At 48.1% G+C, this 26,723-nt stretch overlaps 1 protein-coding gene across 3 annotated transcripts in view; it reads right to left on the bottom strand.

The window, feature by feature from the left end:
• Positions 1-26,723, bottom strand: part of CCAR2 (cell cycle and apoptosis regulator 2) — a 405,097-nt gene that overhangs the window by 129,750 nt on the left and 248,624 nt on the right. For all 3 annotated transcript variants that reach the window (XM_086943621.1, XM_086943620.1, XM_086943622.1), the window contains one exon: positions 17,531-17,767. In XM_086943621.1, the coding sequence (XP_086799747.1) occupies positions 17,531-17,767 (237 nt within the window). The remainder of the gene's footprint in view (positions 1-17,530; positions 17,768-26,723) is intronic.

The raw sequence follows: 26,723 nt of genomic DNA on the forward strand, positions 1-26,723 counted from the left end.
GCATGAAGCTGTGGCAGTAAAGTCAAAACGAATCAAATTTAAAAAGCGTAGCTTATCCGAGACAAGTTCAAAGTAACTCAGTAGATTTTGGCCTTCCCAGGAGGCTGGTACCAGTGTTAACGAGCAAGAAAACAAGTTACTTACCTGTAACTTTAGTTCTCCAGTATTGGTATCTTTCATAGATTCACATGCCTGAATCATTCCCCGTCGTCGAGACGGGAGTCTCCGGTATATAAAAAAGCAGTGCTTAGTAGTATAGCAAACTGAAAAGAGGCCTAGGCCCATTTCCCTTTTGCAACCCATAGCCTTTGTTATGTAAAAAAGGCCCAAACTTTTCCCTGAACCAATCAGAGCTCCTCACCCTCTAGAACACTCCTGAGAGAACCTTCTGCCCCTCAGATTTTTCGCGCACTTGTGCATATAACACACTTCTTGTGCTAAATCCGAGGTGAGCCTCTCAGGGGAGGAGGGTGGGTGCATGTGAATCTATGAAAGATACCAATACTGGAGAACTAAAGTTACAGGTAAGTAACTTGTTTTCTTACTCCAGTATTGGATCTTTCATAGATTCACATGCCTGAATCAGAATAGCGAGCAGTGAAAAAACAAAGCACATTTTCCTGATACATTACATAATCATGCAATACCATTAGAAAATGAGGCATAATCTCATATACACATATACATACTTATATAAAATGTGACTTTGTAAACAAGAGATTATGGATGGAGGGATGTAAGAAAGGCTCACCGTTACTGGATGGTATTCCGCAGTACCGCCTCTCCCACTGCCGCATCCGATTCTGCGGCTGCCTCCAAGCAGTAGCGCCTGGTGACGGTGTGCGTAGATGCCCAGGTTGCTGCTCGGCAGATATCCTGGATTGGCACTCCTCCAAACAGTGCAGTGGATGTGGCCACCGCCCTCGTGGAATGGGCACGGACTCGTGCATTTAAAGGCTTTCCAGCATCGTGATGACAGTAGACAATCTCACTGGAAATCTGTGAGAAGGTGGCCTGATATGCAGTGCTCACTATTCTAGTGAACACTATGTATCAGTCCAGCAACCCTTATTGATGATTGGTTGTAAGTCAACCTTATAGACCAGCTATCCTAGTAGCGTGGATACGAGTAGTCTAAGGCTAAAGACTCGAGAGGGCGTGTTAAGCCAGCTGTTTACCACACATATACCCCTTGAATACCAAGTGAAAGGACACCACACAAGTGTTATGAAAATAAACAGTTATTTATTTAAAGATCACAACAGCCCTGTACTCTTTATGAGGACAGGGTACTAAGCACAAACCAAAACTCTTACAAAAATACTTAAGTTAGCACAGTATATACAAATGCCCGAGGGGCACGGAAAACCATATACTCTGAAAGTGGAATGCGAAATTCCTAGCAGGTAAGTACAGTACTAATAGCTTTTGGAATCGCTAGGACTTGACTAGGGAATCGTTAGATTATGTCTAGGAGGCCTAGGGGACTCGGGTGCAGTGTGTGCACTCTCACGCGAGATGCGGGACAAAAGTCTATGGTAGCTAGGAAATAGAAAGTTAGTGTTCTCGGGCGAACCCGACCTGGTAGGGAGAAAACGAAAGTAGATTCTGACCCTTGGATAGTGAGGCTATGCTGGGGCACCGAAATGCCGAAGTTACCTAGCCCAGGGGCTGCAGCTGCATAGGTCTGAAAAGACGTCGGGAATCCTCGTAGACGGACCAGGAGCCGGAAGAAAAGATGCTGGCCGGTGACCAGTGAAGAAAGTTCAGTCGGATCCAAGCCTGGATCTTGAAGATAGATGACACCTGAAAGCAGAGGGGACCAAGTTCGAGACTACTAGCCAGTAGTCAGTGGGCACCAGGAGGGCACCGGATGGTAGCCACCTCGACTAGGTGAGTGGGTGACGCTTGACTCGAAGATCTCACGGACCAGGAGGCGTTGTCGGCGACCAGGATGGAGGATCGAGCTGTCCCACGAAGATAGAAGCTGTCGGCGTCGCTGGACCCAGGATTGGGCAACAAAGCCTTGGCAAATTCAAGCCCACGCGGTGGACCTAAAATGGCGTCTGGAGTGGACCAGGAGGGTCCGGGGTGCCTCTCTTGAAGAAGGAAGCAAGGGCCAGCCTGGAGCAACCAGACCAGCAGAAGAGTTGTCGTCGGGCGTCGTTCAGAAGGCCACAAGCCAGCCGGCTAGTAGCCAAACAACGCGGTGCACAGCAAACAGCAGAAGGGCCCCACGCCGATCGTGGAGATGCAGGGAGGCTGATCTTGGGTGCTGGAGCTGCGCAGGGTTGGGGCTTCTCGGACCCCAAAGCACTCACCAGTGGAAGACTCGGTGGGCTTGCAATAAAGATGTCGTGCAGTCTTGGCGATCGTCGGTCCCTTGAGGTCTCGTCGCACTCACGGTTCTCAGCTTTGCTGTAGAGGTGAGTAGAGGTCAGAGGTGCCAGGGAAGCCGGGTCTCGTCGTGCTGGGTCGTCGGATTCGTGATGAAGGACTTGCAGCAGGCCGCAGTGTTCTTTAGGATGGTGCCTGCGGATGCAGGGTGACTACTCCTTAGCCACAAGGGAGAATCTTGAAGAAGAAATCGTGAAGTCCTTTCGAAGAAAGTGGTATCTTGATTCCAAAGATGATCTAATTTTAACAGGGGGCCCGCTCCCATCTTTATACTAAAAAAGGGGGCTGACCCGGTGACTAGGTCCTGCCTATGGGTGGGACTAGGTGGGGGGTGGTTACACCCCTCAGCCATGCCGGACTTCCCCAGGCCAGGGGCTGGTGTGCCCCTGGAACTGGTTCAGACCGGCCTATGCGTAGTGAGCACCGGGGTGCCACTCAGCAGTCACCTTCCTGTAAAGCCCTGCCTACCCAGGATACACAAAACCATGTCTGGGACGGTGCTAGCACCGCCCCTGACAGGAAACCCTTTGTCCAGGCTCCCCTCGCTGGAAGGACTCCCAGCTGTAGGGGGTCAGACTCGTGTCTGTGGTGGCAGCATCCATTTTGTGGAGCTGAGGCTTCAGTTAACTTTAACCGGGGTTCACAGTTACATACATGTCGTGTCCCTCTAGAAGGGTGGAATGCTAACCCCGTCGCCAGAATTGGCGAGGGGTTAGTATTCCAATTCGTATGACACCTTACTCGACATGTTTTGATAAAGCAATACCAAAGATAGCATTTAACCGCGAGGATTATAATGCCCTTAAGAGTATATGGTATGCGATATCATGGAGCAGCTATTAGGACTTGATTCCGCAAGCTGCAGACAGGCTCAGCTCATGCCAGAGCACCATCTCACACGATTCCAAGCACTCTGCCTTCAGGATTGTCAAGGCCTGCCATAGGAGTGACTGATAGGAATCTGTGTGTCCATTTTAGGGTTAGGTATAGGTATACTACACCTACAGCAAAGGGTGATTACACGACTTTGCCCCAGCTGTCATGCAGCCAGTTGTGTCAAATTTAGGAGGCCAGCCAGGGGTGGCACAATACGTGCTGCAGCCCCTGGCAGCCCTGGGTACACCTATGCCCTGAGTTACAGGGTCTGATAAGGTGGCCCAGTACCAATTGGTAGATGCACCTAGGGTACATGAAGTAATTTAGAAAGAGAACAGCCAGGCTGTGGGTCTGATTGGCAGGCCCACAGCCAGAGAAAGTCGTAAACCAGTGAAACAAAAGCAAAAAAATCTGGGTGATCATAGGATTGCAGACCCTACTCTCCTACATGACCCCCCCCCAAACTTTGGGACAATAAGCTAACCTTGACCAGGTGAGTCTTCTTGTTCTAAGTGGAAATATCTGGAGAGCCCATCGGCATTGCCATGATCAGTACCAGGTCTATGTTCCACTGTAAAGTCCATCCCCTGTAGGGAAATGGACCACCTAAGCAGTTTGGGGTTTTCACCCTTCATCTGATTTAGCCACAAGAGGGGCTTATGGTCGGTCTGAATCTTGAAGTGAGTGCCAAACAAGTATGGCCTCAGCTTCTTCAGGGCCCAAACCACAGCAAAGGCCTCCCTCTCAATAGCTGACCAATTCTTCTCTCTGGGGGTCAGCCTTCTGCTTATAAAAGCAATGGGCTGATCCTGACCATCAAAATTCAGTTGAGAAAGAACAGCTCCCACACCCAACTCAGAAGCATCTGTTTGGACAATGAATGGTTTGGAGTAGTCTGGACTCTTAAGGATAGGTGCTGTGCACATGGCCTGCTTTAGGTCATCGAATGCTTTTTGACAGCCTGCTGTCCACTGAACCTTTTTTGGCATTTTCTTACTTGTCAGTTCATTTAATGGTGTCACAATGGAACCATAGTTCCTGACAAATTTTCTGTAGTATCCAGTCAGGCCCAAGAAAGCTCGAACCTGAGTCTGGGTGGTTGGAGGAGCCCAGTCCCTGATTGACTGTATTTTGCTCTCCAGTGGCTGAACCTGGCCTCCACCTACAAGGTGGCCCAGGTATACAACCTGTGTCTGCCCTATCTGGCACTTGGTGGCCTTGATAGTGAGGCCTGCTGCTTGCAGAGCCTCTAACACTTTCCTCAGGTGGACCAGGTGATCCTCCCAGGTGGAGCTAAAGACAGCAATATCATCTAGATATGCTGCACAGAAGTCATCCAGCCCAGTAAGGACTTGATTCACCAACCTTTGGAAGGTGGCAGGTGCATTTTTCAGACCAAAGGGCATTACCACAAATTGATAATGCCCACCAGGGGTTGAAAATGCTGTTTTGGGCTTGGCATCCTCAGCTAACCTGATTTGCCAATACCCAGCTGTTAAGTCAAATGTACTTAAGTAGTTGGCAGAAGCCAATCTATCTATAAGTTCATCTGCCCTTGGTATTGGATGGGCATCAGTCTTAGTGACTGCATTGAGACCCCTGTAGTCTACGCAAAACCTCATCTCTCTCTTACCATCTTGGGTGTGAGGCTTTGGCACTAGAACTACTGGACTAGCCCAAGGGCTATCTGAGGGTTCAATGACTCCCAATTCCAACATTTTCTGCACTTCAGTTTTTATGCAGTCTCTAACATGATCAGGCTGCCTGTAGATTTTACTCTTGACTGGCAGGCTGTCACCAGTGTCAACCTCATGGGTGCACCAATTGGTCTGACTGGGTGTCAGAGAGAACATATGTCTGAAAGACTGAAGAACCTGTTTACAGTCTTTCTGCTGATGTTCAGAGAGGCTGCCACAAAAGACAACACCATCTACTGACCCATCATCAGGATTCTGAGTGAGCAGGTCTGGGAGAGGGTCACTCTCTTCCTCCTGTCCCTCATCTATGGCCATGAGCAAGCTCATGTCCTTCCTGTCGACATATGCTTTGAGCCTGTTGACATGGAGTACCCTATGGGGACTCCTGGGAGTTCCAAGGTCCACCAGGTAGGTGACCTCTCCCTTTTGCTCAAGGATTGTGTGGGGCCCAGACCATTTGTCTTTGAGTGCTGCTGGGGCCACTGGCTCCAGCACCCACACCTTCTGTCCAGGCTGATAAACAGTCAGGACAGCCTTTTGGTCATGCCAAGCTTTTTGAAGTTCTTGACTGGCCTTAAGGTTTTCTGATGCCTTCTCCATATACTCAGTCATCCTGGAGCGGAGACCAAGTACATAGTCCATTATGTTGGTTGCAGGCTTTTTGAGAGGTCTCTCCCATCCTTCCTTCACCAAACACAAGGGGCCTCTCACAGGATGCCCATACAAAAGTTCAAAAGGGCTGTAGCCAACCCCCTTTTGTGGGACCTCTCTGTAAGCAAACAGAAGGCAGGGCATCAGGACATCCCATCTACGCCTGAGTGTTTCAGGTAGTCCATGAATCATCCCTTTTAGGGTCCTGTTGAACCTTTCAACAAGCCCATTGCATTGTGGGTGATAGGGTGTAGTGAATTTGTAATTGACACCACACTCCTTCCACATAGCAGTTAAATAGCTTGACATGAAGTTTGCACCTCTGTCAGAGACAACCTCCTTAGGGAAGCCCACTCTGGAGAACACTCCAACTAGGGCCCTTGCCACCACAGGGGCTGTGGTGGTCCTAAGTGGAATAGCTTCAGGATACCTGGTGGCATGATCCACTACCACCAGTATAAACTTGTGCCCTGATGCTGTCTGGGGTTCCATTGGACCAACAATGTCAATCCCCACTCTTTCAAAGGGCACCCCCACCACAGGCATTGGTATAAGGGGGGCCTTTGTTGTGCCACCTGACTTACCACTGGCTTGGCAAGTGACACAGGAGCGACAAAACTCCTTGGTATCCTCATTCATGTGAGGCCAGTGAAAGTGTGAGACAAGCCTGTCCCAAGTCTTTGTCTGGCCTAAGTGTCCTGCTAAGGGAATCTCATGGGCCAAGGTAAGTAGGAAACCTCTCTGAGACAAGGGTACAACCAGCCTCCTGGTCATGCCAGGCTTGGGGTCTCTTGACTCAGTGTACAGGAGTCCATCTTCCCAGTATACCTTGTGGGTACCTGTGGCGTTCCCAGCAGCCTCAGCAGCAGCCTGCTGTCTGAGGGGTTCAAGAGAAGGGCAGCCTAACTGGTCCTTCCCCAGGTCTTCCCTTGAGGGTCCCCCTGAACCCAAGAATTCAACTTGATCAAGTTCAAACTCTCTAGGCTCAGTTTCCCTCAATTCCTGCAGGTCAGCCTCCTCTGAGACTTGATCCACAACCTGGGGCAAGGGGGAAGGCACAGCCTTAACCCTACTGCTCTTTTTCTTGGAAGGTGTCTGGTCCATTGTTCCAGGATCCAGCACCTGTTCAGTGGGGCATCTTCTGGCCTGTGACCTAGTCACAGCAAACACATGTGCTGGCAAACCTAACATTTCCAGATGAGTCCTCTGCTCCACTTCTGACCATTGTGATGACTCCAAATCATTGCCCAACAAACAATCCACTGGGAGGTCTGAACTAACTACAACCTTCTTGTGGCCAGTTACCCCTCCCCAGGAGAAAGCTACAATTGCCATACTATGATTGGTAGTGACATTGCTTGCATTGGTCACCAGGAATTCTGTACCTGGCATGATCTGTCCAGGGTCCACAAAGCTAGGTGTCACCATTGTGACACTGGCACAAGTGTCCCTATAGGCCTGAGCCATTTTTCCATTAATAAAAGGTGTCTGTCTGTATTTGCCCAAAGTATTGGGACTTATGTCAGGGGACATATCCATATCCCCTGTACTGACAAGGACAGCCTGAGTGAGGGTGCCAACTAAGTTGTCACTCCCCTCAGAACCCAGGGTTAACCCTACTAAACCCTTGGGAGGTGCACTACCACTGCTGGCTGTACTAGGGGGCACAGGTGCCTTAGGGGCTGCAGTGGCAGGAGTCTGCCCTCCTCCTTTCTTGGTGCACTCACTAAACCAGTGAGTTTTACTTTTGCAGTATTGGCACCACCTTTTAGATTGGCCTTCTTTCTTCTTTTGGGGAGCCTGACCCCCACCCTCTTTGGGTTGTTGGGGACCTGTCGAAGACTTCTGGTCATTTTGTTCCCCTTTCGAATCCTTACCCTTCTGGTCTGCTTTCTTCTGACCACCTTGATTCTGGCCCTGGTTCTGTTTAACTCTTGTTCTAACCCATCTGTCTGCCTTCTTTCCCAATTCTTGGGGAGAGGTCAGATCTGAGTCAACAAGATGCTGATGCAACAACTGGTTCTGACAATTGTTTAAAATTTGCTCTCTCATCATCAAATTGTACAATCCTTTATAATCAGTAACCTTACTGCCCAGCAACCAGCCCTCAAAAGCCTTAGTGGCACAATCTACAAAGTCAGCCCAATCTTGAGACTGAGTTTTCTGGGTATCCCTGAACAGCACCCTGTACTGCTCAGTGGTTAGGCCAAACCCATCAACCAGTGCATTTTTCAAGACTTGGTAATCATTAGCATCCTCCACCCTTGTGGTGAGGAGCTTGTCTCTTCCTTTACCCTCAAAGGAGAGCCACAAGATAGCTGCCCACTGACTTGGGGGAACACCTTGCACAGTGCAGGCCCTCTCCAAAGCAGTAATCCATTTGTGGATGTCATCCCCTTGTTTAAAGGGGGGCACTATCTTACCCAGGTGTTTTGTATCAAAACTCCTTTCCCTATTGCTAGGTACAATGCTGCCACCAGTGGGGACTGTCCCACTCAATTGTTGCTCTCTAGCAAAGGCAAGCCTCTCTTTGGCCAGGGCAAGTTCTTCCCTTTCAATCCTCAGATTGGCTGCCTTTTCCTTAGCTTCATACATTCTCCTCTGGGGAGATGTCATTCCCCTTTGAGAGGAACGTTGAGAGCCATTGGTATGAAGGGATCTGATAGAGCCTCTTGATAGAGATCTATCTCGTCCATTCCCAATGTTAAGCTGACCTGAGAGTGGCCCCAGGGGTCCCCTAGTGCCCATCTCATGTCTGCTTAAGTTGGACCTGGTTAGTCTGCTGACTTCTACCTGTTCCTTTTCTGCCTCATCCCCTGATACCAAATCATCATCCTCATCATCAGCATCATCTGCTTCCTGAAGAGGATGGTCCTGGGCATCAAAGGGACCCTGTAAGGAGGGCATGTTGCCATCTGAATTAGAAGGGTCTGGGTTACCAGCCCTCCTTGCATCATGAGTCTCTAAGAGACCAATCAGAAAGGCAGTTGTGGGGTTAGACCCCTGCTTAATCTTCCTAGAGGTACACACTTGTCGTAACTCATGGAAGCTAAGCGCAGTATATCTTGAAGGGATGACCTGTGGAGGGTCAACTGACACAAGGGGAACCTCAGTGTTTCCTCCTTTGTCCGACATACTGTTTCTAGTGTGGTGTAAGTGATGCACCTACCTACACTATGTGTTTACCTACTGATCCCTTGCTAAGAGTTGCAGCCAAGGTGTGCTAAGCCTTGAGGAGCTACAACAGCTGGTTCAGTAGAACTCAGAGTATTCTAAGCTTTAGTTATGTGTACCTAACAGTACTTATGTGATCTTTCAACAAGATATTCTTAGGATACGTGTGGTAAAACAACAGCAAGCTCAAATCCCAACCGCTGCTCACCAATGTGAGAAGGTGGCCTGATATGCAGTGCTCACTATTCTAGTGAACACTATGTATCAGTCCAGCAACCCTTATTGATGATTGGTTGTAAGTCAACCTTATAGACCAGCTATCCTAGTAGCGTGGATACGAGTAGTCTAAGGCTAAAGACTCGAGAGGGCGTGTTAAGCCAGCTGTTTACCACACATATACCCCTTGAATACCAAGTGAAAGGACACCACACAAGTGTTATGAAAATAAACAGTTATTTATTTAAAGATCACAACAGCCCTGTACTCTTTATGAGGACAGGGTACTAAGCACAAACCAAAACTCTTACAAAAATACTTAAGTTAGCACAGTATATACAAATGCCCGAGGGGCACGGAAAACCATATACTCTGAAAGTGGAATGCGAAATTCCTAGCAGGTAAGTACAGTACTAATAGCTTTTGGAATCGCTAGGACTTGACTAGGGAATCGTTAGATTATGTCTAGGAGGCCTAGGGGACTCGGGTGCAGTGTGTGCACTCTCACGCGAGATGCGGGACAAAAGTCTATGGTAGCTAGGAAATAGAAAGTTAGTGTTCTCGGGCGAACCCGACCTGGTAGGGAGAAAACGAAAGTAGATTCTGACCCTTGGATAGTGAGGCTATGCTGGGGCACCGAAATGCCGAAGTTACCTAGCCCAGGGGCTGCAGCTGCATAGGTCTGAAAAGACGTCGGGAATCCTCGTAGACGGACCAGGAGCCGGAAGAAAAGATGCTGGCCGGTGACCAGTGAAGAAAGTTCAGTCGGATCCAAGCCTGGATCTTGAAGATAGATGACACCTGAAAGCAGAGGGGACCAAGTTCGAGACTACTAGCCAGTAGTCAGTGGGCACCAGGAGGGCACCGGATGGTAGCCACCTCGACTAGGTGAGTGGGTGACGCTTGACTCGAAGATCTCACGGACCAGGAGGCGTTGTCGGCGACCAGGATGGAGGATCGAGCTGTCCCACGAAGATAGAAGCTGTCGGCGTCGCTGGACCCAGGATTGGGCAACAAAGCCTTGGCAAATTCAAGCCCACGCGGTGGACCTAAAATGGCGTCTGGAGTGGACCAGGAGGGTCCGGGGTGCCTCTCTTGAAGAAGGAAGCAAGGGCCAGCCTGGAGCAACCAGACCAGCAGAAGAGTTGTCGTCGGGCGTCGTTCAGAAGGCCACAAGCCAGCCGGCTAGTAGCCAAACAACGCGGTGCACAGCAAACAGCAGAAGGGCCCCACGCCGATCGTGGAGATGCAGGGAGGCTGATCTTGGGTGCTGGAGCTGCGCAGGGTTGGGGCTTCTCGGACCCCAAAGCACTCACCAGTGGAAGACTCGGTGGGCTTGCAATAAAGATGTCGTGCAGTCTTGGCGATCGTCGGTCCCTTGAGGTCTCGTCGCACTCACGGTTCTCAGCTTTGCTGTAGAGGTGAGTAGAGGTCAGAGGTGCCAGGGAAGCCGGGTCTCGTCGTGCTGGGTCGTCGGATTCGTGATGAAGGACTTGCAGCAGGCCGCAGTGTTCTTTAGGATGGTGCCTGCGGATGCAGGGTGACTACTCCTTAGCCACAAGGGAGAATCTTGAAGAAGAAATCGTGAAGTCCTTTCGAAGAAAGTGGTATCTTGATTCCAAAGATGATCTAATTTTAACAGGGGGCCCGCTCCCATCTTTATACTAAAAAAGGGGGCTGACCCGGTGACTAGGTCCTGCCTATGGGTGGGACTAGGTGGGGGGTGGTTACACCCCTCAGCCATGCCGGACTTCCCCAGGCCAGGGGCTGGTGTGCCCCTGGAACTGGTTCAGACCGGCCTATGCGTAGTGAGCACCGGGGTGCCACTCAGCAGTCACCTTCCTGTAAAGCCCTGCCTACCCAGGATACACAAAACCATGTCTGGGACGGTGCTAGCACCGCCCCTGACAGGAAACCCTTTGTCCAGGCTCCCCTCGCTGGAAGGACTCCCAGCTGTAGGGGGTCAGACTCGTGTCTGTGGTGGCAGCATCCATTTTGTGGAGCTGAGGCTTCAGTTAACTTTAACCGGGGTTCACAGTTACATACATGTCGTGTCCCTCTAGAAGGGTGGAATGCTAACCCCGTCGCCAGAATTGGCGAGGGGTTAGTATTCCAATTCGTATGACACCTTACTCGACATGTTTTGATAAAGCAATACCAAAGATAGCATTTAACCGCGAGGATTATAATGCCCTTAAGAGTATATGGTATGCGATATCATGGAGCAGCTATTAGGACTTGATTCCGCAAGCTGCAGACAGGCTCAGCTCATGCCAGAGCACCATCTCACACGATTCCAAGCACTCTGCCTTCAGGATTGTCAAGGCCTGCCATAGGAGTGACTGATAGGAATCTGTGTGTCCATTTTAGGGTTAGGTATAGGTATACTACACCTACAGCAAAGGGTGATTACACGACTTTGCCCCAGCTGTCATGCAGCCAGTTGTGTCAAATTTAGGAGGCCAGCCAGGGGTGGCACAATACGTGCTGCAGCCCCTGGCAGCCCTGGGTACACCTATGCCCTGAGTTACAGGGTCTGATAAGGTGGCCCAGTACCAATTGGTAGATGCACCTAGGGTACATGAAGTAATTTAGAAAGAGAACAGCCAGGCTGTGGGTCTGATTGGCAGGCCCACAGCCAGAGAAAGTCGTAAACCAGTGAAACAAAAGCAAAAAAATCTGGGTGATCATAGGATTGCAGACCCTACTCTCCTACAAAATCCATCTGGCAATTCCCCTCTTTGACAGAGGGAAACCTTTCCTGGGTGCGCTGAAGGCGACGAATAACTGGGAAGACTTGCGGAACGCCTTAGTTTCTTTCAAGTTAAATTTCATACATCTCTAAACGTCCAGCGAGTGCAATACTCGTTCTGCCACTGTCGATGGATGAGGAAAGAAACGTTTCAACACCAATGGTTCGTTCAAATGAAAATCAGTTGGCACCTTCGGAATGAACTTCGGGTTTGTCCTGAGAATCATTCTATCCTCCTGAAACTGTAAGAAAGGCTCCTGAATCGTGAGCGCTTGTAGTTCACCTACTCTTCTCGCTGAAGTCAATGCACTGATAAGAGCAACTTTCCAGGACAAGAACTTCAAGTCTGCCCTGTGTATCGGCTCAAACGGTGGTTTCATCAATTGAGAAAGTATAACACTCAGATTCCATAATGGTGGTGGGGAGGCTTTACTGAAGGAAAGACTCTAAATATCCCATTCATAAATTGTTTGATAGTCCTTGAGGACCATAAAGATGGGCCTGATGATGACCTCCTGTAGCGGGATAACGCAGCCAAATGCCCCTTGATGGAGGCGTGTGCTAATCGTGACTTTGCTAACAGCAGAATGTAAGGTATAATTTGATGAGGTGCAGCAGTAAGATTATGAACATTATGTCTTTTACACCACTGACAAAACCTCTTCCATATCATCCTGTAGGTTTTGTTCGTACTCTCCGCTCTGGCCTTGGACAGGATCTCCCTACATTTGTGTGATATGTTCAGATGGCTAAACTCATAGTGTTCAGGAGAAAGGCTGCTAATCGCAAAGATTTTGGGTCCGGATGGAGCACTTGCCCCTTGGACCTTGTTAGAAGCGATGGAATAAGGCGCAACCGAATTTGACGGTCCTCTGACAGCAGCAGTTCCGTGAACCAGTGTTGTCCGGGCCACCACGGTGCTACTAGGATCAGCCTGCACGGCTCTTTCTTGATCTTCACCAGTACGCGGGTGGGAAGAGGAATTGGAGGAAAACCATAGGCCAAGATGCCGGACCATGCCATGGAAAAGGCATTCCCTCAAGATCCCTTCTGGGGAAGCCAGCTTGCGAAGTACTGGCATTTTCTGTTTTCCCTTGTAGCGAAGAGGTCTACTATCGGTGTTCCCCATCTTCGAAAGACGCTGTCCAGGATCCCCTGGTCTAGCTCCCATTCGTGGCAGGACAATGTTAGCCTGCTGAGAGTATCCACCTTGACGTTTTGATCCCCCGGGAGGTGGTCTGCTGCCAATGATATTCCTTGCTGAAGAGCCCATTCCCATATCTCCTGGGCTTCCTGAGATCGGGAGAGAGATCTCGTTCCCCCTTGCATGTTCACATAATGTATTGCCGTAGTGTTGTCTGTTCTTACCAACACCGGCGAACCTCTTCTCCTTGGCAGAAAAGCCAGTAATGCCAAGCGGATCATTCTGAGCTCCAGCAGATTTATGTGTAACTGCAGCTCCTGTGCCTTCCAACGACCGCTGACTTGAAGGTCCTGAAGGAAAACTCCCCATCTTTCTAACGACGCATCCGTCGTTACCACTAGCGGAGCCGCTCTTGCCAGAAACGTCAGTCCTTGAGACACATTAGCTTTTTGTGTCCACCACTTTGCTGCCTGTATCATCACTAGTGCCACCCGTATTGCATCGTCGAAGGATCCCTCCTCCTGATGCCATTGAAGATCGATCTGTTTCTGCCATAGTCTCATCCTTAGCCTGTAGCAAGGTACCAGGGGAATACAAGAGGACATCGTGCCCAGCAAGGATTTGTACCTGCGGACTGAAAGAGACTTTCTTTTTACCAACTCTTGGAAGAGGGACACAATCCTCAGTTGTCTTTCCTCGGAGGGAAATGCTTTGTTGCATTCCGTGTCCAATATTGCCCCCAGAAATGTCGCTGGAGTCAGACACTATATAAAGATTAATGGTCCTCCGGCTACTGCCAATCGAATATACAGTTTAAAGGAAGGATGAAGGGGATGTGAAAAATAAGCATCCTGTAAGCCTAGAGTGGTAATATGATCCCTTGGGTTTAAGAGTAGCCGAATGTCTAGGGACAGACTTTAGAAAAAATTGCTTTTTATGGTAAGTATTCAGAACTCTCGGGCCTAGAATAGGGCGCTATTGCAGGGCATTCTTCCGAACTGGGAAGAAACACAGGAGTAAAAAACCTTTTTGTTTTTGGAAGATCGGCACCGGTTCTATTGCTCCCTTTCGGAGCATTGTCCGAATCTCCAAACGCATCTGAGTTAGATGTTTTTAGTCTCTTGACTTGTCTGCAGTGTTGGAAGGAGGGAATTGAAGAAAACTGAAGAGTGTGTGAATTTTAGTATATTGAAGCCCATCTGTCTGCTATCTTCTGTCCACAATATAGATGGGAAGCAACTCTCCCACCCATGAAACTCATGGAGAGGAAAAGCAACATGCAGCCAGATCCTGGAGGTTGTCATTGTCTTTAACCAATTTTTTTTTTTTTTTTTTTTTCTGATGAACTCCTAGTCCTCTAGGAGCAGACTTTGTATAGTTCCTTGTTTGTTGTAACTCCTATTGTTGACAATATGGTTGTGATGATGAGGAATAACAGGGGTTATCTTCCCTTGTTGATAACTCCCTTTGTAGGATGATTGGCCTCCTTTCCAGTCGCCTCGGAAAGGCACCTAACGGTATCATAGTGTACCCAGGGTATTGGTATTCCCTTTGATACCTTGAAATGCCTCATCCACCTGTTTCCCAATAAACCTTCTCCATCGAAAAGGAGATTCAGGATCCTAATTTTGGACTTCTGGTCTTAAGGCAGTCGACCTTAACCACGTCTGACTCGTTAGCACCGTCGCTCGCCTCATGTCTAATGTTCTCTAGGAAGAGATCCAGGTTAGGCGCCATATTGCACCATATATGCTTGTATTAACTGCCCAGAATAGCAAGGGCATTATCTGCTTTGACTAAGAGAACAGACATGGATGAGAATCTCTGTCTTGCGTTGTCCAAGCATCTCCCCTCCCTGTTCGGAGGTGTTGATATAGGTGCAGAGGGATTCTTAGATTCCTGTTGCGCCACTTGCTAATACACGAAATGAGATTTTGGATGGTTTTGAATGGCTACATGAAATCGTATAAGAAGCAATCCGTTCGTATTGTCGACATAGGAAGCTAGAATCTCTCGCAGCTGTTTCCATTATATTATGGAATCTGCGGAGAATCCACCCGTCCTGGTGAGGGAGATGCGGGAGATGGATTCAAGCAATCATCCCATTTTTTGTTGGGATCTGTTATTTCTCCCTCTTCCTGGTCATCCTCATCTGTGGTGACCGGATTCTGGTGGTGTATTATTCGAGGAGTTGCCAGCCTACCTTCTTGTTGTGGCGCCCTGTTTCTAACTGGAGTTGTAGGGATGGGATTTCCTGAGCAGCTGGTGCCGGCGGAAACCTCTTTCCATAGTCTGCCAGCATAAACTGCAGATCTATCATCATGAAGCATGGCATTCCAACCATTCCTTCCTGGCACTCATGGCGATAGTGCTGTTGCTGTGGTACTCCCCATATCACTCCTCACAGTCCTTCTTCTCATACTTCACATGTAATTGTGAGGGACTAATAGCGTATTCCAAAAGGTTCTTTTCCTATGAATCCTGCTCTTGAAGCAGTTGCTGATGATTTCTAATCTTGGAATTTTCCTCGACGAGCCCGTTGAGGAGATTGTCATCGTCGACACCAGGTATAAAGAGCTATCCGTCGTCGACGACATAGTCACCGTTGCTGGTGACCTCGTCCTCGACATAGTCGTCGTCGCTGCTGTCTCGTAGACGACCACCGTCGTCGACGGCCATCGTAGGCAGCCATCGTAGACGACCACCGTCGTCGACGACCCTCGTAGACGACCACCGTCGTAGACGACCCCCGTCGTAGACGGCCATCGTAGACAGCCATCGTAGACTACCACCGTCGTCGACGGCCATCGTAGACAGCCATCGTAGACGACCACCGTCGTCGACGGCCATCGTAGACAGCCATCGTAGACGACCACCGTCGTCGACGACCCTCGTAGACGACCACCGTCGTCGACGACCCTCGTAGACGACCACCGTCGTCGACGGCCATCGTAGACAGCCATCGTCGTAGACAGCCATCGTCGTCGACGGCCATCGTAGACGACCACCGTCGTCGACGGCCGTCGTCGACGGCCATCGTAGACGACCGCCGTCGTAGACTACCATCATAGACAGCCATCGTCGACGACCACCATCGTCGACTACCATCGTAGACGACCACCGTCGTCGACGACCATCGTAGACGACCACCGTCGTAGACGACCACCGTCGTCGACGGCCATTGTAGATGACACCGTCGTAGACGACCACTGTCGTCGACGACCCTCGTAGACGACCACCGTCGTCGACGGCCATCGTAGACAGCCATCGTAGACGACCACTGTCGTCGACGACTATCGTAGACGACCACTGTCGTAGACGACCACCGTCGTAGACGATGCCGTCGTAGACGATGCCGTCGTAGACGATGCCGCCGTTGACGGAGAGGCTGCCTTAGTCTTTACCTCAGAGGTATAAAAGACTGCTTCATGAAGGGTTCTTTGACCAGAGGAAGTGATTTTGACGGCTCAGAAGTCGTCTTTTTAACATGATCTTACCCCAAAAGCATGTCCTTTCTTCTCCTTTTCCACAGAGTGAGGAGATTTTGAAGGACTGCGCCCATAAGACCCATGAGTGGTCTTTTTGAGGGCCTTCTCAGGACGTTCCCCTGAGGAATGAGTTTGAGGAGATTTTTATCTCTTAGGAGATCTCCTACATGTTGAGGACGCCGCCTCATCACGGTCACTGGGGAAAACCTCCTTTCTGGCCTTAGCGTTTGACACCCTATTAAAAGGCGCCCTCCACGACCTCTCAGAACTTACTTGAAAAAATGCGATATATCTTGCGGTCTGTGGCCTGCGGGTATAGACAGTAAATTTAGTCAGTGTGAGGTTCATCGGTGTAGTGCAACCTCTTGGAACAAGTTGTACAGGCTCTAAATGATCCTTTCTTCTCCTTTCCAGACATTCCTTAAAGAATGTATTTGAAGATAATCCATAGTAGAACAGAATCCAGAAGAATTCCTAAGAACAAAGTTCTTTAAAGAAGTTAAAAAACACAGAGTTTGAGCAGAGCTCAAAGGAGACTCCCTAGCACAACGTGCGGTAGAAAAATCTGAGGGGCAGAAGGTTCTCTCAGGAGTGTTCTAGAGGGTGAGGAGCTCTGATTGGTTCAGGGAAAAGTTTGGGCCTTTTTTACATAACAAAGGCTATGGGTTGCAAAAGGGAAATGGGCCTAGGCCTCTTTTCAGTTTGCTATACTACTAAGCACTGCTTTTTTATATACCGGAGACTCCCGTCTCGACGACGGGGAATGATTCAGGCATGTGAATCTATGAAAGATCCAATACTGGAGTAAATCTGGAATTTCAGCCTACTTAAAACAAGACCGGGTATAGTAGGGGATAGCACTGTCTGCAAATAATAGAAGCAGAAATTAATCTAAAGCAATTGAGAGGTCCCCAATCGCATGGTTACGATGAACGGGCTGGCTCATACTATAAGACAGGGGTGCACAAACCAAAACCCTTATTTGGCTGATGGAATAGTTTACCTTCAGTCAAAGAAAGTGCTTCGGAGGGTCTTACCTTTCACTCATGTCAAATGGTGACCTCACTTGCCTAGGCCTATAGCAAACAGCACACCAACGAGCACAGAGGAGAAGTGAAGAATCCACTGTTCTCACCTGCAAAGACTTGAGATCACCTGCATTCTCTGCCATATTCTGCGACTCCTGAAACACATCCCTGTTCTCGATTTCTACTTCCTTTTCACTCTCTGCTGTCTTCTCTGGTTCTACATTCTTTTTTCCCTCTGTATCACCTGGTTCTGGCACCTCCGGCAGGCTGAGCAGGCCACGATAGAGCCTGTATCCAAAATCGCGCTGCAGCATCTCCTGGAATAGCTCCGCCAGCACAGAAGACTAAAAAAAAAGAGAAGGTCAATATGAAAGGAGAGTGAACGCTCAGTACATTTTTTTTAACCATGGGGATGGAGGAGTAAAATCGCAAAATAATTCAGGGCAAATGCTAGAACTGACATGCAATAATGCAGGTTTGCTTTTGGGCACACCAGGGCCTTTAAAATACTGGAAGCCTATCTTCATGCAATCAATCAGCAGCTACAACACTGGCAGATACACTGATTAAACTCATCTTTCCTCATACACTGGACAAGCACAAACAGCAAACGTGGAAGTTGCCCACCCAGACAAATGCAATACAGGCATCAGCAATACAATCTCCTCACAGAGAACAAGCGCAGGTATATGTAAAATATTTCAACTATACTGAGAGCAGAAGCAGCACAAGCAACCGAAGAGCAACTGCGCACCTTGCACACAGTACTGACAAGCAGCACGAGTGTTAGCTTATCTCAAGCACGGAAGAGTTACTTAAAACACAAATACGTCGCTAGACTATTCTGAGAAAACAAGAACCAAACATTCGTAAGTAATGCAAGCTTGCTTCAACTGCAAAACAAGTAACAAAGATATGAAAATCTTGCTCACTTTGGCGGACACCCACACTTCCCATGATATAATACAATGTAAATCAACCCAAATTACCACCTTATGTCACCCTGAAACCTTTACTCTATCATTTTTTTTAAAACAGATTTTATTGCACTTTTGATGAAGCGATACTGACGAACATCAATATGATATCCCCCCCCCCTTGCTATTTTCAGGATACTGTATTGACATGCTCTCCCCTCAGTGGTCTCCCCAGAAGCAGGGACTTACCGGGCAATATCATACCCCCAGTACTGTTACAGTTATGTCTTACATAATATCTTTATTGTATATGCCTTGACAAACTGTAAATCTGCTGTTTCAAACATTTGTTCTCAACTTTACTCTAACTTCACCCCCCCACCCTACCCTCCCACCCAGGAGTGTCTTTTAGTTGATTACATGCTCAGCCGACTTACCGGTGCACATAACTGTAACTTCAAGGGCCGCTAACATATACTCAGAGGCCTTTCTCTCTGCTTGGAAGGTTTTTATCTAACTCGGGGACACTTTGTGAGTAGACCCAATACAGGGAGCTCAGAAATCTCCATCTCCCTCTTGGTCGCTCCCGCCCATAATATTTGGATTTTTAAGTATATCAAGCAATGCTGTCCACACTCTAGCTACTTCCAGCAATTGTTTGCTGCCTGTTCGTTTAGCTATTCTCAATCAGACAATATTTTCACATTCAGCCCAAACCTTTACTCTACCATATCAAGAATTTAACTCCTTAACCTCACCTAAAGAACTATAAAAAGTTCCACTTTACCTGCACTATATAAACAATATTTTATATATGCATATTGAAAATAAGAGGTATCTCTTTAAAGGAGGAAAGGGACTCATGAACCAATGAATTTTGATGCAATGATTCTAAAATGAATTTGATGATTATTATGCCCATCCAGGTCAAACATTTTGGTAAAATAAGAGGTATCTCGCTAAGGGAGCAAAGAATCACAAATTAATGACTTCTCTCTCAGGGGATCTCCATTGATAATCATAAGCACTGAACTGAGTAGCAAGCACATCCCCACAAACTTTGGTAAAACAGAAACAAGACTATCCATAGAGAAAATTAAGCTAATAGATTCCTCAGAGAAGTCTGTCCTACCTGAGCATCTGTTTTTGCATCGGAGCCCAAACAAAAGGTGCTGGGTAAAAGTGTGATTTGATTAACACGCAGCTGCTTTGCGTATGTCGGCAATGAGAATATTCGTCCTTAAACCAGCTGTAACTTCTTTCCCCATAGCAGGATGAGCTTTGATTTACCGGACAGCATTGAATTTGTTTTCTGATAGCATAACAAAATGCAAGACACCATCCACCTGGATATAGATTGTTTAGACATGGCTAAACCTGAACGAACAGGCCTACAGTTTACAAAAAAGTGATTAGACTTACGTATGCCTTTTGTTTTGTCTAGATAACATTTTAAGACAAGCCCAATTTCTAAAGTATGGAGAGTACTTTCTGCTAGAGTGGCAGGATGCAAAAATAGTAGGCAAAGTAATGGACTGTTAATGTGAAAATCCAAAACTACTATGGGGAAGAATTTTGGACGAATTCTCATAACAATCTACTGCCATTGGACACTACATACAGTTCATGAGAGAAAAAAGCTTGACTCTCACTAACCCTACGTGCTAAAGTGATAGCCAATGGGAAAGCAGCCTTACAAGAAAGGTGTTGTAATGAAGCTTAATGGATGGGCTCAAAAGGAGATTGCATGAGAGTACTATGTTTAATTCCAATGTAGGGGAAGAGATGGAATACTGGCGGGAAACAACTCCCTTTAAACCCTCTTGGAAGTCTTTAATAATTTGGATTTTGAAAATGATATCTATCATTGCCAAATGGACTTTAATTGAAGAGAATTGTAAGCCAGATTTGGCTAGATTAAGAAAGTATGCAAGTATAACTTCTTAGCAAGTCGCTGGATCAAAGTTCTGGTTAGAACAACGGATACAAAATCTCTTCCATTTAAAACAATACGCTGAATGCGTTCTATTTTAAGAGCGCAGGAGCCATGCTGCCAAGCTTGAAGAGTTAGGGATGAACCATCTGACCTCTCAATTTCATGAGAATTGTGTCTTTGAGTAAGACAGCTTGATGATTACTGAAGGAATTAGGCCAATCGAAATAAAAGCATAGAGAAATTTGCCGGACCAGTCAATCCACAGGGCATTCCCCAAAGTCACTTTTTGGTAGTACCTCAAGGCGAAGTTTGGGCATTTTTTGCTTTCTACAGTGGTGAATAAATCTATGTAATGACCCCACAAGAAAGAAAGTACATTGTTGTTGTGCTGTCTGTCCGAACAAAAAGGGACTTCGTCTTGTAGGCAATAGAAAATACTTCAACGCCAAATAAACAGCTTGTAGTTCCAGGAGGTTGATATCATAAGTCATTTCCTTTACGGACCAGGTTCCTTGAATTTGTAGGTGATCCATGTGCGCTCCCCAACCTAACAGAGAGGCATCTGTCGGTATTGTCAGTGAGGAAATATCATGATAAAAAGGCATCCCTTGAAGGAGATTGTTCAACTTGCGCCACCATGAGAGACTGCCTTGCTTTGAGAGAAAGTGTGAACTTTTCTTCTGAGTTTCCAGAGTATTGAATCCACTGGTCCTCCAGATATTCTTGTAGTGGTCTCATATCGAGACCGGGATTAGGCATCAGAAATATGCAAGATGCCATCAAGCCTAGGAGAGAGGACGCTTCTCTCACTGGTAGATGAGAGACTTTCATGAGAGATTGACAGTTCAGACATATGGCATATCACTTAAGAAGGAAACATATTTGCTTTTAAGGTGTCCATAGTTGCTCCTAGAGAATATACAGACTGGACTGGTGAGGAAGTTAATTTCTGGTGACTGACATGAAGACCTAGTCAATTGAGGATAGAGAGAATTATTTGATAATGAAGCTGTGCTTGTTGTTGCGTTGACAACTTGATAAGCAAGTCGTCTAGGTATGGAAACCTTCTTCAACCCCTGAAGGAAATACATGACTACCTGAAGAAGAAAGAACGAAGGTTGGTATGGTGACATTCTATAGGCCGTAAGGGCCACCAAATGACCCTTCATAGATGTGTACTTTAAACCAGATTTGGCTAAATAAAGCAGGTACGGCAAGATTCCTCCTCTTGCCCACTAGTCTGACTCCAACCATTACGTATATACCATAAGTAAAATCTTTTCCATTTAAAGGATTAAGAACTCCTTGTTGGTGGCCTCCTTGACTCCATCAAAATGTCCATACAGTCTTGAGGGAGATACAAGTATCCATACTGCAAGACCTCAGGAGCCATGCTGCCAAGTTCAGTAAGGGAAGGTTGGGGTGCACAATTTTCCGGCCCATTTTTGTCAGAAGGTCCGGCCTGCACGGGAGCTTCCTGTGCGGACAGAGAGTTGCAATAGGTCTGGATACCACCATTGGCGAGGCCAGTCCTGTGCTATCAGGATCATCTTCATCCTGGATCGGATGAGCTTGGTCACCACCTTCGGGATGAGAATAAGGAACGGAAAGGAGTATGCAAACGTCCCGGCCGAGTCTATCAAAAGAGCATTCCCTCTCGATCCTGGTCGGTAAAATCTGTACGCGAAGGCATGGTATTTTCGGTTTAGATCGTCTACAAAGAGGTTGATGGATGGCTGATCCCATTGATGAAAGATGTCAGCTACCACCTCGTAGTTGAGCACCTAGTCTTCTTGTTCTTCGAAGTGCGGACTGAGAGCGTCTGCCCGCACGTTTTTGTTCTCCGGGCAGATGCACCGCAGTGATAGAGAGGCTCCTGGCTAGAATCCAGTGCCAGATCACTTGGGTGAAGATGGCCACTTAGGTGAAGATGGCCGCCTGGTAGGAGCTCTACGTTAGAGCTCCGAGTGCTTGGGATTCCAGTTTTTGGATTTAATCCCAGTTAGCATCCAGCACGGCGAGAACTGCAACTGGACCTTACTCAACACAAGTAAAAGGAACATTTTACACCATTTAACTGGATTAACTGCGGTGGATTAATTGCGGTGCCCTTACTTGGCTGGCGATGGCTGGAGTATGCTGAGCATTTCCTCATCTTCTCGGAGTTGAGATCGTGGGAGAAGACTGAGTCGACCCGCCTGCTCCGGACACCTGGCTGGCCCTGATCATCGGTGAAGCTTGGGACGGGGCCTGCTGGGGCGCTACCTGGAGCCCTCGCGGGGCACCTGATCGCTCCGTCGGAGGCTGGGACCGAGCTGGAACAGAGCTTCTCTAACCATCAGAGGCGTTTGGTACGCCTGTAGGCACCGCCACTGGTTCCGGCTTCAGGATTCGGTTTGCGGGCTTGCTCTATCACTGCGGTATCGGGGAGATATCTGTGAGGACCGGAGGGACGACGTCTGGAGCTGCCCCCATCGGAACCAGGAGTAGGAGGCGATCGGAGGTGTGGCGCGCGCCGCCACAGGAGCTGTCGGAGCGGTGCCCTGAGGCGGGCGGGAACCGGAGGGTCGACAAGAGCTGCTCACGTCTGCGCCGAGGGCTGGAGGCGGACGGAGTGGAGGCGCTGCTGCTCAGGAAGGTGCCGGAATGGAGCCCTGAGGCGGGAAGGATCAGCGGGGTCTTCGGCCATCGGGAGCTTGCCCTTCTCGAGCCGGGAGCTGGAGGTGACGGCGCCGCTCAGGGTGGATGCATGATTGAGCGCTGAGGCGGTCGTGAGAACACAGGGGAATTGCAAGTAAGGGGAACAGGCAATCGGGAACCACGCAAAAACGCCCATCGAGACGGTTAGGGGCTGCACCCCTGCTGCTCTGCCATGCACGATCATTATCCAGCAACCTGCGATGCACACTGCAGATGTTTACACCCTGGCTAGACATGTGATAGATAACCTTACTACCAACATCAACGTACTTGCTGAGTAGCACCCACAAATAAGGTATTTATTTTCCCCACTCGCTTGCAGACATTTTTGAAAAACTTCCTTTGTTCAAAATGGCTGGAGCCATAAAACTGTAGTCATGAATCCCATCCTATACCTTCTTTTGGTCACGAGGCTCCGAAATTTAACTCCCCCACACAAGACCTCCACAGCAGAGATAAGACTCCCTCCAGCAAGCTAGGGACTGGACTTGCTTGAATAGAAACTGAAACTGCACTTCCCTGCTCTCAAAGCAAAACAACAAAAAGAGGACTAACTATCTATCTTCACTATTTGGCGGCTTTTTTAGATTGGTCTCTCTCTCTCTTGGGCGGCCATCTTGGACTAGTCATTCTCTCTATCTGACCATTCCCTAAGACCTGGCCTGGTTAGATAGCCCACTTTACATAGCTTTGTATTTAAACCCTCATGTGACTAAGAGTCTACCTTTTATTGCAGTACTATACCTCTACTTGTATTTTGTACATTTTGTGTAACCTGCACAAACCTCACTTTTCTTACTAGTAATGTACAGATCGCTACCTCAATTATTTCTGGCTGCTCGCTAATGTCATTTCTGCTTCATGCAGCTTTTTGGTTGCACCGGTACCTTGTATCAGTATATCATTCTTTGATTTGTTTATTGTACATTTTGTAAGCTGCACCTATTTCACTTTTATGCCTGGAATGCAACGATTGATACCTCACATATACCATCATGCAGCTTTTTGGTTGCACCGGTATCCTGTCTCAGTACATCATTAGTACCATTCTTGTATTTGTCTATTGTACATTTTTATAAGCTGCACCTATCTCACTTTTATCTTGGAATATCTCACTCTTATCCTGGAATGCACCGATTGATACCTCATATATTTACGTATATTTTTGTACATTGTGTAAACTGTATCGTGTGCTACCTCATATTTTTTGTATCCTGCCCTTATATACTATCAGTATTATACCTACACTTACACCTTGTACTTTGTAATTTACTGTATATATTGTATGCTACCTCATATTTTTTGTATTCTGCACTTATATACTATCAGTATTATACCTACACCTACACCTTGTACTTTGTAATTTACCGTATGTATTTGCTCTACTGCACACTCTTATACCCTGGTTTTGCTGGTTGATCACTAGTGCCACTTTGGTAATTTATAACTTATTACTGTGTAACCTACTGTATGCATTTGTTTTCTGCACATTTGTACCACTATAATGCATTAGTGCATTCTCCCATTGTATCCTTCCCTTATATACTATCAGTATTATACCTACTCTTACACCTTGTACTTTGTAATTTGCCGTATGTATTTGCTCTACTGCACACTCTTATATCCTGGTTATGCTGGTTGATCACTAGTGCCACTTTGGTAATTTATAACTTATTACTGTGTAACCTACTGTATGCATTTGTTTTTCTGCACATTTGTACCACTATAGTGCATTAGTGCATTCTCCCATACCCACCTAATCCATCAACGCAACATGGATCCTATCGGCAAACACACATACAAAATCAACTACCCACCATCACTCACCAAAAAAGCCGCCAAAAGCTTTAAACACAACTTCCTTAGATCACACCCTGAAACCCCCTTTGCTGACACCTACTTCTCACCGGTCAATGGATCCCTGAACACTGATATCATCTTCCACACCACACGCAGAGCTCAGTGGAGAAAAGCGTTCCTCACCCTACTCACCGTCTCCTCCACCAGGAAATCCGCTCACAGCCTAACTCTCTCCATCACACCATCCCAAGTCTTTCCAGGCAAAGCCTCCATCACTATTTACAATAACGGGATTGTCCTATCACAATCCACAGACAGGAACCTGGAACTGCTAGACAACTTGTTCCCCACTTTCAAAGAACACCTCTCCATTTCACGGACCAACACTCATATCTCCTCCAGTCCCACCAACCATGACCTCACAGCTACATACTCCTCGATCAGGGACACACCTACCACCCCTGACCTCCCATCCCCCACCCACAACCCCACTATCCCAATTCAGCACTCAATCACACACTGATCGCTCCCCCTCATACACCACTCACACCCCCGCCCCTTCCACCAACTCGCGGACCTCCACACATACCTTCAGCACTCCTATCACACCTACAGCGGGCATTAACACCCCACTCGCCGCTGACAGCACAGCTCCCACCAATAACACACCTAACTTAGTCCAGCACCAGATTAACACGCACTCCGACAAATCCCCTCCTTTATCCCCCCCATTCTCAGTCCCCATTACCCTCTAACCAACTACGCAGAACATACCTCCTCTCTTAATTTAACTCCCCCTTCCGTCAACAGGACCATCTCCAATCCCACTTCCCCTCCTACTCTCAGCCCCCATTATCCTCCCTGCACCCCCACCACGGCTATCAGTCTCCCAGCCTACACCTTGACCCCCCCACCTACCACCAATGCCCTCACTCATACCACCAACCTCCTCCCTACCTCATCCACACCCCTCCCGCCCAAAACATCTTGCCTCCCTAACTCCATCCCGCACACCAACACAACGCAGACCTGTTCGAACACCAGCCCGCTCTCCCACCTGCACACGAATTCCCTGGCCAGCCATTCACCCCTGACTGCCACCCCCACCTCCACCACCTACCCCACGATGGAATACATCATGGCCTCCCTCACTCAGATCAAAGAAGACATACACGCCATCAAATAACTACTCTCCACACACCCCATACACCCCCCACCCACCTCCACCTCCACTCCCAACTTGTCCCCTACTCCGCCGGCTGACTCCCTCATTCATCACGCCCCACACCGGGCGTCAATCCCTGCTCATAGGCGCAGCAACTGCCCTCGTCCCCCACATCGCCCCTGCAACCCCTCACACAACTACACCTCCCCGCCCAACTTGTCCCCCACCCCTCCGACTAACTCTCTCACTCAGCTATCCCCCAATCTGACCTCAATCCCAGCTCGTAATCGCAACAATCGCCCTAGTCGCACCCACAACTATTCTTCTGACTCGGCACACTCACCCTTCTCCGCTCCTATGACCCAGCCCCCCAAATTCACACAACCGCCCCACACCGCAACATTCCCACGATACACTCAAATCCCCTTAGACCACCCACACTAAACAGCAGATTCTCCATTCACAATAACCTTAGAAAAGTCCCTCTCTCTCTAGAACCATCTACCACCCTCAACACACCCCGTCTCAAATGCACTCTTCTCAACTGCAGATCGGCCACAAAACATTCCGCCGCCATTGCGGACCTCCTCTTATCGCGGGACCTTGACCTAATCATCCTGACTGAAACGTGGTTAACTGAATCTTCGACACCCATAATGGACATTCTGGTTCCTCCTAACTACCACATTATCAGGCTCGACAGAACAGGCAAAATAGGTGGTGGAATCGCATGCATCTACAGGAACAACCTCTCTGTTCAGAAAGTCAATTCCACCTCCCTA

The sequence above is a fragment of the Lissotriton vulgaris genome, chromosome 11 (genome assembly GCF_964263255.1).
Source record: "Lissotriton vulgaris chromosome 11, aLisVul1.2, whole genome shotgun sequence".
Lineage (NCBI taxonomy): Eukaryota > Metazoa > Chordata > Amphibia > Caudata > Salamandridae > Lissotriton > Lissotriton vulgaris.